Source organism: Lampris incognitus, chromosome 17 (assembly GCF_029633865.1).
Source record: "Lampris incognitus isolate fLamInc1 chromosome 17, fLamInc1.hap2, whole genome shotgun sequence".
NCBI classification, from domain to species: domain Eukaryota; kingdom Metazoa; phylum Chordata; class Actinopteri; order Lampriformes; family Lampridae; genus Lampris; species Lampris incognitus.
Genome location: NC_079227.1, coordinates 11,724,669 through 11,737,422, shown reverse-complemented (window position 1 = coordinate 11,737,422; position 12,754 = coordinate 11,724,669). Strand labels below are relative to the sequence as shown.

The following is a 12,754-nucleotide window of genomic DNA, read 5'->3' as shown; positions in this document are numbered from 1 at the left end:
GTGACCTGAAGAGGGCTGTGCACAGGAGATGGTCATTCTAGATCTGATGGATCTAGAATGTTTTTGCAAGAAAGAGTAAGAAAATATCACCAAGCCAAGATGTGCCAAGCTGACAGACTCTTACCCAAAAAGACTGAGTGCTGTAATAAAATCAAAAGGTGCTTCAACAAAGTGTTAGTTTAGGAGTGTGTACAGTTATGAAACCAGGTTATTGTAAGGTTTTTTATTATTATTATTATTATTTCCCTAAAAGGTTTAGATTTGCTTTTCACTTTATTTTTATAGGTTGCAATTTCATATTAAAGGCGGGAAAAAGTTCTGACATGATTTATCTTGGTTTAATTTTTTTACATCAAAAAAACCTGCCATCTCTTTATATTCAAGACACACACACACACAGTCTGGGAGTACAGATTCACTTGCAAGTTTCCACCTTCCTGTTTACCTTATCCGTGTGTCCAATGAAGTACCTCTGCTCTCCAGACAGGATCTTCATGGAGATGATAATGCCGTGACAGGGATACACAACAGTGTCACCTGATTTGGTCCACATGGCCTAGAGGGGGAAAATTATAATTTTCTTATACACTTGTTATCTCTTGGTTTCATCTGGGGGTCCCCTCCCCACCCTATTCTCCCCAATTGTATCTGGCCAATCACCCCACTCTTCGGAGCTGTCCTGGTTGCCGCTCCACCCCCTCTGCCGATCCGGGGAGGGCTGCAGACTACCACATGTCTCCTCCGATACATGTGGAGTAACCAGCCGCTTCTTTTCACCTGACAGTGAGGAGTTTTGCCAGGGGGATGCAACGCGTGGGAGGATCACACTACCCCCCCCCCCCAAACAGGCACCCCGACCAACCAGAGGAGGGACTAGTGCAGCGACCAGGACACACCCACATCTGGCTTCCCACCCGCAGACACGGCCAATTGTGTCTGTAGGGGTGCCCAACCAAGCAGGAGGTAACACGGGGATTCGAACCAGCGATCCCCATGTTGGTAGGCAATGGAATAGACCGCTACACTACCCGGACGCCCTGGTTTCCTCTGTTTTAATGTCCTTGCCTCTCTGTGAGTACCTTGTTGACAAAGCTTTTATCACATATCCAAAATGTCTGCCAGTTTCACTGATGTGGGTAATTTTAGACTGCTGTTAACACCAGTTAGAAGGACGACAACAGCTTGGCAGGTGAAACAAATGTGAAAATGAAAACGGTTTTTCGACCTGTCAGAGGTTGGTGGGACTTGGCTGGTTTTTCTCAGTTTAAGACTTCTACAACTGAATTCAAGAGTGTGAAATCTCTATTACTACATCAGCAATCAGGCTGGGGCTGACGGTACAACAGGGGGGAACATTTCAACTGCAAGAGATAGGACTATACGTATGTCTTTACTGACACTGTGCGGTACTGACAGGTTTCATCAAATAGAAGGCGTGTCAAGGGCTAAATAAACATGATTTACGGATTAAACAGGTTTTAAGGCATTGAGTTCAGATGACATGATTCAAGACAGACATCCTAACATCACAGACACACACACACACAAACACACACACACACACACACACACACACACACACACATATATATATATATATATGACCTGACAACATTTATATTCTGACCCCTCTCAGCTTCATTTGTGTAGAGCTGACAGAAACAAGCACATCTTGCCCAAATTCACAAATTCTATGGATACGCACATATTTGGTGGTGGCTCCTCCATAGCCGATGATTCGGTTGAGTCTGAGGATGGGGTCTGGAAGTAGCTTCTGTAACACAACACACTGAAGTTACACAAACGCAAAAACCTTGTTTCAGGAGACCCTGAAAAAATGATGTCTGAGTGGGTATTTCACCCTTTCCTATTGTGTTCATCTCATCTTACCCTCCGTTTGGCTCCCTTGGTCAAAGAAAAGTTGACAGGGCGAGGCGGCGAAGCTGCAGTATACACAATCTGGATATCAAATACAGCGTGTTAATTCATAACAGAATAGAAGAATAAACCCTCAACTGGCAATCAAGACCAGGCATTTCCTAGCCAAAGTAATTGTGTGGCCATGTTGAGGGTGTGTATGGCAATCATAGCGCTATACAGTCCATAGTGAGATGGCTCACACTTCCATCCATCCATTATCCAAACCGCTTATCCTGCTCTCAGGGTCGTGGGGATGCTGGAGCCTATCCCAGCAGTCATTGGGCAGCAGGCAGGGAGACACCCTGGACAGGCCGTCAGGCCATTACAGTGCCGACACGCACACACACATTCACACCTAGGGACAATTTTTTTTTTTTTTTTTTTTAGTACGGCCGATTCACCTGACCTGCATGTCTTTGGACTGTGGAAGGAAACAGGAGCACCAAGAAGAAACCCACGTAGACACAGACGGGGAGAACATGCAAACTCCACACAGAGGAGTTGCCCCGGGGCTCAAACCCAGACCGTCTTGCTGTGAGGCGACCGCACTAACCACCGCACCACCTTGCCGTCCACTTGCTCACACTCACATACTGGCTCATACTTACGTGTTGTAATCTCATGCATGTATGTGTGTTGTAAAGTTCTGCATGGACCTAAAATTTTGGCCCAAGCCTAGCTTAGGCTATGACATTCAAGCCCTCGCGAGGCCTTAGCCCTAAAGCTTGTGAGGCCTGAGCAGAAACTGAGCCTGATGCACAGCGCTCTGGAAAAAACAGACTAGAGGGGGCACCCTGGTGGCTCACCTGGGAGAGTAGGTACCACATAAGGCTGAGTCCCTACCACAGCGGCCTGGGCTCAAATCCAGCCCGGGGCCCTTAGCTGCATGTCAGCCCCTTTCTCTCCCCTGCCTTTCCTGTCTCTCTTTCTCTACTATCACTATCCAATTAAGATGGAAAATGCCTGAAAAAAAAAAGAAGACAAGAAGTGGAATAAGAATGTTCCGGCAAAGAACACTGCGCATCTCACATCCAGCTCATGAACCACCCCCAGTGGACACAGAAACATGGAGAAAAACTGACCTGTCTGCTCTATCTAATCATCTTATCTTATCTTACCTTATTTTAGTCAGCTCAGTTATCTGCAGCGAGTACACTATGTTTTAAAGATTTTCAGGCTCTATCATAAAATGTTTCATAATTGTTAATTAGTTTTTTTTAACTAATTTTTAATGATTTTATTAATTTAGTATTTCTTAATGATGGATCTATAGTTCATTTAGTTTAAGGCCCGGGCCCGAAAATCGCCCCAAATCCCAGCCCTGACTCAATAGTCCCACATGCCATTAGACCCAGGTTGTTCCAGGCCTCTAGTGTACTGTGTAGTGAACAAGGCCACATCTGGAGACAATAAGATGCCTTCGTAAAGGTGCACATGGGGGTAGCATTTTATGTATTTGCTATGAAATCATTTGGCTATTTGACTATGAACAATAATCACTACATACAGTGGCAGAAGCTGTGGGTCCAGCATATAAAAACGACATTACAGCTGAAAATGTTTACAGGCAGTTTCACATGCAGCCTGCCTGAAAACTCACCTCCTCTCCCTCACTATCCTCACTGGGGTCATCCCCCAGGTGCACATACACATGCACACCCCCATCCTTGATAGCGGAAGGTGTCATGGGCGTTGAGCAGTGTGACTCCTGGGGGCTCTGCTCATTTCCATGGCAGTACGGGTCAGTTCTAGGGTCCTTTACATCCGAGCCGGAGGACACTAGCCCGACCTCTGGGACTTGGGTCACCAACAGAGATTGACTCCTGGGGACCTGAGGACAGACGAGAAGGAAAAAAGTATTACATTTCCTCCTAGGATGGATGAAGTTATAAGTAAATGGACAGATACACAGAAAGACAGAGATGAAGTAACAATGTATGTAACTGTGTTAGTGTACTGCTATCAACGTCTTTTTACAATCGCATAGTTATACATGTGTATACATATAGTACTGTATAATGGTATACACATCTATAATGATATCCATCAATAATCTTTATCCTTTATGTTTGTTTTTATTTACTTTTATATATTGCCTTCATCTTATATTTTTACCTTTTTTGCATATTTTTGTCCTGACAACTAAACTGACTCAGGCTCTGCCACAAACAGCACGCTGACTGAAATCCCCAGAACCCAATGAGTCAAAATGCAATTCCCAATTCTATAGAGCCTCAAAGCAAAAGCCTGCAGTAACACCACCCAGCAGCACAACAATACATGCATGCACTTGGCACGAGACCTAAACACGGTTTGTATTGACCCGCCACACACACACACACACACACACACACACACACACACACACACACACACACACACACACACACACACACACACACACACACACACACAATCTTATTCTCATGCAAAGGTAAATGACTGCTTTTTATCTCCACCAGGCAGTAGCACAGATATGTGCTTGGTCGCATGTGTGTGTTCGTGCGAGTGTGTCTGGCTGTCTGTCCGCGGCAAACTACTGGACCTATCAGCCTAAAATTGTTTGTGCACAGCTACGAGTGTATGATGAAGAACCTCTAGTGGTTGCGGTGATTCAAAACCTTCGAAAAACGTTTGTTCTCGCTATTGCCGCTCCCTCTCTCCATTCACTCTCTAGCTCGCTCGACCAATGCTGCTCTCTGTTGCTGCCTGATCTAAGTCAACCGTGCTCATGTGCGACTCACATATACGGCTGAGTCAGATTGGGCAGCCGGTATGAGTCTCGACAGTAAACGAGAAGTCGATCGCATTTTGCAAGCCAGCAAATCATTCACTGCTGATCTCAGCACGGGAGAACTGGAGGAACGCTGGATGAACCAAAAATAATTCGCCTTAACCACCTCACCACCATGCTATAAAAATACAATTTCAAGAGTAGGACTAATTACACTCACAGCTGGAAATCATCTCAGGAGCTACAGTAAAACATTTCTCATGGCTGAGCTGTTTTCTTGCCATTGTTTTATAAATGAGTCAATCAGCAGAGCAGCCATTTGCCTTCATTCATTTTACATCATGAAAACTGCGACGGTTAAACACATCTGAAGCCTTTTAATAAGGGCTTTGAATTATGATAGCCTGATCTGTCATTTCATATTAGACCTTGTCGCATTCATGGGCATCCAGGTCGCGTAGCACTCCATTTCGTTGACTATCAACACAAGGATCGCTGGTTCAAATTCCCGTGTTACCTCCGACTTGGTCGGGCGTCCCTACAGACACAACTGGCTGTGTCTGCGGGTGGGAAGCCGGATGTGGGTATGTGTCCTGGTCGCTGCACTAGCGCCTCCTCTGGTCAGTCAAGGTGCCTGTTCAGGGGGGGAAGGGGAACTGCGGGGAATAGCGTGATCCTCCCACGCGCTACGCCCCCCTGTGCAAAATTCCTCACAGTCAGGTGAAAAGAAGCAGCTGGTAACTCCACATGTATCGGGGGAGACGTGGTAGTCTAGTCTGTAGCCTTCCCCGGATCGGCAGAGGGGGTGGAGCAGCAACCAGGATGGCTCAAAAGCGTGGGGTAATTGGCCAGATACAACTGGGGAGAAAAAGGTGGAAAAATCCCCCCCCCAAAAAAGGACTTGGTCGCATTTGTGCAAGGGTCTGCCTAGGAGGCTGCGCATCCACAAACCAACAAAACGTTTTTATCAGGTAGATTTTTTTTAGCCTGAGCGCTGCATATTAACTTTTTTTCCCCAATATTTCCTGTTCGATCAATTTGGGCGCCGCACAAGTCTCATAATAGCTGGAAAAACGCTGGTTTTTCTGTCTGTGTGTGCATGTATTTCCCTTCTCCTGGTCGGCGAAGAAAGGGTTGGTTTGTCACCAAGTTCGAACACTGGTGAAGGGGGAGCTATGCAAACTGGTGGAGATCTTTCCGCTGTTCGTAAACTCAAACCTAGTGCCAGTTTACGTTCTAACTAGGTAAAGATCGACCTTACGCTCTGCTGGTGCAACTGGCTGTGCATTCTGAGTGTACTCCTCTACTTCAATTTTAACTGTCCTTCTTGTAAAGCCCATTGCACTGAGTTTTGTTGTACATACTGTGTAATAGAAATACGCTCTTACTGTTCTAATGTTTGACCAACTGACCGATCGAGCTGAGTGCTTAGTCTTACTGGTTTTGCCATGCTGATCTGGTGGATGAGGGACACACGGTCCTGCACTGTCTTGCTGATGGTGACAGTAGGAGGCTCCTCCCTCACTGGGTTCCTTTGTATCAGGTCACACACTGGGAGAGGATGGCGACACCACAACCAGTGAGCTACAAGTGCTTTATAGTTTAGTCAGAATACATGCATTTCCTCTAAGGAGATGCCTGTGTTTGCACTTCTAACAAACTAGGAAACCACGAGTAAACCAAGTTACAGAGATGCCTCAAGTATAGAGAAAAATAACAACTCATCTTAAACAGACAAGTTTAAATCAAAAGAACACTCAAATCAGCCTCACTGATGTGTACGTGCGAGAAAATTATTGTAAAGCAGTTGGAGGACCAGGAAATCACAGTACACAAGGAGGCACAAAAACTCGCAGGAGAGCTAACGGTTCGATTAAAGACGTATAGTAACAATGAGGAAGACTAAAGTGTTTCTTAACTAAGCTTAACATCAAATTAATAATATCAATACACTTATGAGCTCAATACTAACCATGAAATGAAGTTAAATTTAATTGAACCATTTGTTTCAAAAGAAATTTATCATTTTGCTTCTTATATCACCAAGCCATTCACATGGCATTCATACTATAACTATTCTCCTAGCATGCATGTACCATGCATGTCACACCCAGAGGAAGTCCACGAGAACATAGGCAGAGTATGGAAGCACCACACAGAAGCAATGGCATCACAACCTGGACCCCTCTAACTGTGAGGCAACAGTGCTAACCAATAACCCACCATCTTGCCTGGTGATACAGTACTTACTAGACACAGGGGTGGAATAGGCTTTCTGAATGGAGTCAAAGGGTAGTTCTGTGCCTTCTGTGGGGAACCTGTTGGAATGGGGGAAGAGGTGTGAGTCTGTAGTTGTGCAACATAATGCAGGAGCTTATTTGTTCAAACATCCCAAGAGACAAAGTGTTCGGCTCCCATCTGAGGGGGTGAAGGCACTGGTGGGGTGTGGATGTAGTGTAGATGGAGGTGTCCTTGTCAGTACTCTTTTTCCTTGTGCAGCTTGGTCCCAGTTTTCTTTGTTCTGATTGCAAATCACTTTTTAAACTTTATTTCAGGTCTGCTCACCCACCTGATGTAATCATAAAGGTCATGCCAGCAACTTCCTTTGGACAGAGGAAATGACATTTCCCTGGGCATGGCACCTGTGCCCTGAGATGATGCTAGGCCCAGCAGCTTGGCCTCGCTGAAAGACACTCCTGTCAAGGAGTGAGAAGGAGGACAGAACTTAAGAGATGACAGGAAACTTTTAAGAAGGGAGTGATGAAGACATACCAGATAACCAACCTTGGTCTACTGAGCAGCTGGACTACAGCATCATAACCCTAAACTCTGAGTACAATACACTGACTCTCTGAATAGTGTATGTTGGAAAAGTGTGTTTAATGTTAGTGGATATTCTGCGCTCTTAAACTACCATGAAAAATGAAATGGTAAAATATATATATTGGACCAACTCAAACTAATGAGAACACTATTTGAAGATCATTTTGGGTCAATTACTGCAAAGAGGAGCAAGAGGTTTGGACGATAGATGAAAGTAAAGAGGATAGAAAGAGGGCTTGTAACCTGAATTTCTATGAACTCACCAGAGCCAAAGAGCAGCCCTTCTCTACCAATATTTACTGAGATATTTACTGTGTTTCTTAATGCCTAAGCTTGTAAAATGGATTGCACCAAGGGTACAATTTTTTTCAAGTACATCTTCAGATAATCACACTGGTTGCTTAAATATGAATGCAGGTCATGTTGTCCTTGTAACTTTTAGTGTGAAAATTATGGTTCTATTGTATCCTTACTGTTTTTAATTCTACTTACAGTGAAACCAAAATAAATCTCTATGACTGGACGGTTTCTATTCTGTGGTAGATCAGACTCTACTTTAATGAAGTGTTTTTGGTAAAAGATTTCACACTCAATTCAGTGCCCTTTATATGACATAAGACCATGATCAGGCGCTCTATGGAAGCTCAGCCATTATAGGGCTTGTCTCTTGACCTATTTGTATTTGACTACCTGTCAACATCGCCTGCCAATGGTGACCATCAGGTCACATCAAGTTCATGTCTTCACTCTATGCCACCAGTCCGGACTTACGAGCATGCAGGGCGTAGGGAAGCTTTTTCTTGGTCAATATTCACTCACATTAACAAAAAAGTTTTCGCTTGGCTTAGCTCCCTGCACAAACTAAACAACCCTGTTCTGACTTGCTAGGCAAGAACACTACTGCAGTACCTTGGTTTAAAAAGCACTGTTTCTCACCATGTTTTAAAACGAATTAAAATCAAGATGTGATGAAAGACAGTATAATAGTCTACAGAATTGATGTCTGACCAATGTTGACAAACTATTTATTTTTTTCACTTATATTAGGCAATGCATACTAACCATATTTAACAATATTTGTATAATTTGTTTGATACATTGTGCTTGAAAAATGTAGTTCATAACACCGATCATTAGAGGTTTGATAATTTGTGGAATTACCTATGTCTTCAATATTCCCGATCAAAACTAACATCATGAAAAGTTAGCCTCAGCTTCTTCAGACCAGTGGTTATGACCTCAATCACAGTGTGGTTAGACTCACCAGGATCAAGCAGCAAGTCGCTGGTGAACATGTTTTTAACCACCATGTTGGCACAGAGCCTGACGCTCTTCAGGTGACTGTGTCGACAGTGGAGGTAGTCTGATAAGATGTGCTGCAGGTCCATCGTCAGACAGGTCCAACGAACCGAGGAAGGGGCAGGACTGACCAATTCTGCTCCACGTAAAAACAGACACAGAAGTGCATCAATCTTGTACCACAAAATTGGAGATAAAACAAAAATTCTGCTGGGTCATCTTTACATCTGCTGACTGTTTTGAACGATTTTTCTTTTTTTGGATTTCCCCCCCTTTCCCCCCCAATTGTATCCCACCAATTACCCCACTCTTCCTAGCCGTCCCGGTCGCTGCTCCATCCCCTCTACTGATCCACGGAGGGCTGCAGACTACCACATGCCTCCTCCAATACATGTGGAATCGCCAGCCGCTTCTTTTCACCTGACAGTGAGGAGTTTCGCCAGGGGGACATAGCATGTGGGAGGATCACGCTATTCCTCCCAGTCCCCCCTCCCCCAAACAGGCGCCCCAACCGACCAGAGGAGGCGCTAGTACAGCGACCAGGACACATACCCACATCTGGCTTCCCACCCACAGACATGGCCAATTGTGTCTGTAGGGACGCCCGACCAAGTCGGGGGTAACACAGGGATTCAAACCGCCAATCCCCATGTTGGTAGGCAACAGAACACTACCCAGACACCCCCACTGACTTTTCTTTTTAAGATTACTTTTTGGGATTTTTTTTGTTTTGTTTTTTTTGCCTTTATAAGATAGGGCAGTGAAGACAGACAGAAAATCAATGGTGAGAGGGAAGGAAATGCAGCGATGGTCAAAAGCCGAACACAAACCCTAGGCACTGCCACCAGGCTTGAGCCTGCATGGCAAATAACATTATTTCCTCTTTGTCAAATGGCACCCACAGGCCTGTGTGTTTGAGTTTTTGTGCATGTCTCTGCATGTATGTGTGAGTATTTGTGAGTGTGCATGTGTTTTTTTACTGTGCCTGGCTGATTTGGTGGTGCTCTCGTAGACCGAGTCCTTTGCAGCCCCACACAGGAAGGGAAACTGCAGCCATGTGGCCGTGGACTTGAACTCTTTGAACATGTTGGAAAAGGAGACTCGGACCACCTGACCCTTCTATACAGAACAAAGACAGACAGCGAGAGAAAAATTATTCAATATGAACAAACTGTTTCCATTGGGGAATGACTGCCCCATTCATTCAGCCATTTCAAATGTTATGAATCATATTCATTTATTTATTCAATCCCATCTTATCTAATTCAGAGGGTCTAGGGCAGAGGACAGGGTAATACCATGGAAAGACTACAAGTCCATCACAGGACGCACAGACACAATTCCTGTCCACAGATAATTTATAGTCCACAGTTCACCTAACAAGTGTGTCTTTGGACTGTGGGGGGAAACTGGAGTACTCATGTAAACACAAGGAGAAGATGCAAACTCCACACAGAGGAGCTGCAATTGGACATGGGTTGCTGTTGCTGTATGGCAACAGTGCAAAATACTAAGACACCTGTTATTAATTATAATTCTGGAAGTGTATATAAACAATTATGTGTTTGTAAATGCCAAAACATATTAGGTTTGATGGGACAATCTTTTTGAATAACCTAATTTGACACACTGCTTAAAATTTGGGGAAAATCAATTGAATTTTCGATTCTGAATCAAAAAACCAAACTAACACGTCGTCTCCTGAGAAAAGTTGTTAAACCGTTTGAAGGCACCTGAGTCTGAACGCTACAGGATCAGAGTATGAAAAAGCTTTAAATCCGAATATTATATCAAAGAGGCATCACCTGAAATGTCAGCTCTTTACTTAGCAAGGTAATGAGACTAATATTTAGCAAGGTAACGAGACTGATATCAAGATGAACTTTGTGGAGGATTTGAAAATGTCTGTGAAATAATTGGCAAAACAATGATTTAGCACATAAGCTTTTGATTTTCTTTATTCAGGCTGTTGTATAATAAAGACATGATTCTAAATGGCTTTAATTGACTGATTTGAAATAGAATAAGTAGATGGAACCAAGGTTCATATCCAACCCGAGTCAACCCTGAATGCTTACCCTATCCAGGATTCCAACTGACCCTCTACATACACACACCAACACAGACATAGTATACACACCAACACACACATTCTCTTATGCTAAATAGAAGTAAATCCTCTTGTTTTTTTAGGCCCAATTAATTGCCACAGCAATTACAAGATTCCAATAATCTCTGAGACTCATTTATATTCATAAAGCTAACAGCCAGCAGGCATTAGTTTCCAGTTAAGAAAGGGGCCACTAGTATATGAGAAGATGGATGGTTCAACTGCTTTTCTCATCTACTTTGAGAATCCCTTCACCAAGGTAAACTACAACAATGTTTTTCAGGGATACAGCCAGAGCATCTGACCATCACTCTCATTAAGAGTTGGTCATACTGTCTTAAACTAAGTAAATCTACAACCACACAAAATAACAGCCTACTTTTTAGGTTTTAGCATTTGAAAGACGCATAGCTGGATTCAATGACCTTGGTAAGAAATAAGAACACTAAAAAATTTCAACTAAGAAACATCCCGAGGCTATTAGGGCACATGGTGTGTCAGAGTTAGAGGAACCAACAAGGTCCAGATCCATACCTCAACACCAATATCCAGGTGAACCACAAAGTATTTGGCAGGAATGGGCCTGAAGAGAAGGTAGAGGTAGCGCCCCGTGAGTCCCAGGGACTGAGTGCTGCTTTTGGGTACAAGGATGTAGTTGTTGGCTGGAACAGATCCCCTGATCCGGAACACCAAACACTTCAGTGTCTTGTCCTGATGGGATACATAGAGATTAGAGATTGACCTGAATAATAGAGATTGCAAGGAAGAGTCACACTGATGATCAGTGTGACTCTTCCTTGGGGTGGGAGTATGAATGTTGCTAATGTAGCTTTAACACCATGACTGTGGTGCAGAATGTACCATGTATGTTGACACGTCTCCTTCTTTTGAACACTTTTTCCATTCTTCAACTCGCATGTGTTTGAAGATGTTGACGTAAGGATGCTGCCAAACTGCAAAGAGAAAAGTAATGGGAGACTACAACTGTTACACCAACAGGTAGTTAGCATTTGATTTTTGCACAAACAGCTTAGATTAGATGTGCTGGCCTATAATGCAACCACCATGAAGTAAAAAGTATCTCCATGTTATTTACTATCATTACCAGGGAAAACGAAAACCCACAGACACTCTCCTACTACCCCAAGGACATGAAAAAAGGACTCTTCACGGGAAAGTGCAAAGTGGCCCTAAACTCCAAGAACAAGCGCTTCAACAGCAACTTCAGGGTTTTACTCAAAAGACACCTTTTAACGTAACCCCCTCTATTTCTATTTACCAGCCGTTAATCTGTTGTTAATCAATTATGGGTCGCGTCTGTTCTAATTTGAACAGTCATTTTGATTCATGTTATTCTATTTCCTTATTCCTTCATCTCTTCCTCACTCATTTTATTGGGGTTTAATTTTTCATCGTCTTTATCTATTTACTGCTTTCACGTGCTCTGTAGATAAAGTTTGATTTATTGACTGGTAAACACCAACGTTACCTCTGGAGGCCATTGATGAAGAGCGCTACATGCGGTAAATCCACTTGTTGATACCGGGATCACCGGCTGGCGTTGGCGGCACACTCTCCGACCTGTTGATGCGGTTAGCAGGTAGTACCGTTAGCTAAGACCTACACCACCGGCATTAGCAAAAATAACGCTAGCGTTAGGCAGGATAACCACAGACCAAACAGGGAGAGGTGTGTGAGAAAGCTGCCTGTTGTTCTCTCGCTGACATGAGACGGTCGGCATATTCAGTTTCACATGTTTGAGAGCCGCCGGGGCTTTTTCCAGTCCACTCGGAGACCAAGTACAGAAGTTAGTGGATCTCTGACGCCGTCGCCTGTCGCATCTCCCGCTCCTGACCCCGCGACTACTA

The 12,754-nt window shown here is 43.9% G+C and overlaps 1 protein-coding gene across 1 annotated transcript in view; it reads right to left on the bottom strand.

The window, feature by feature from the left end:
• wdr90 (WD repeat domain 90) overlaps nucleotides 1-12,728 on the bottom strand; it is a 44,999-nt gene extending 32,271 nt beyond the window's left edge. Inside the window, exons 1-12 of the mRNA XM_056297068.1 lie at nucleotides 12,376-12,728; nucleotides 11,748-11,839; nucleotides 11,421-11,597; nucleotides 9,757-9,895; nucleotides 8,742-8,912; nucleotides 7,224-7,350; nucleotides 6,905-6,972; nucleotides 6,093-6,205; nucleotides 3,521-3,751; nucleotides 1,891-1,959; nucleotides 1,706-1,774; nucleotides 446-556 (exon numbers count right to left, since the gene is read on the bottom strand). Of these exons, the coding sequence (XP_056153043.1) occupies nucleotides 446-556; nucleotides 1,706-1,774; nucleotides 1,891-1,959; nucleotides 3,521-3,751; nucleotides 6,093-6,205; nucleotides 6,905-6,972; nucleotides 7,224-7,350; nucleotides 8,742-8,912; nucleotides 9,757-9,895; nucleotides 11,421-11,597; nucleotides 11,748-11,839; nucleotides 12,376-12,388 (1,380 nt within the window). The 5' untranslated portion in view covers nucleotides 12,389-12,728. The remainder of the gene's footprint in view (nucleotides 1-445; nucleotides 557-1,705; nucleotides 1,775-1,890; nucleotides 1,960-3,520; nucleotides 3,752-6,092; nucleotides 6,206-6,904; nucleotides 6,973-7,223; nucleotides 7,351-8,741; nucleotides 8,913-9,756; nucleotides 9,896-11,420; nucleotides 11,598-11,747; nucleotides 11,840-12,375) is intronic.
• Nucleotides 12,729-12,754: the final 26 nt, after the last annotated feature.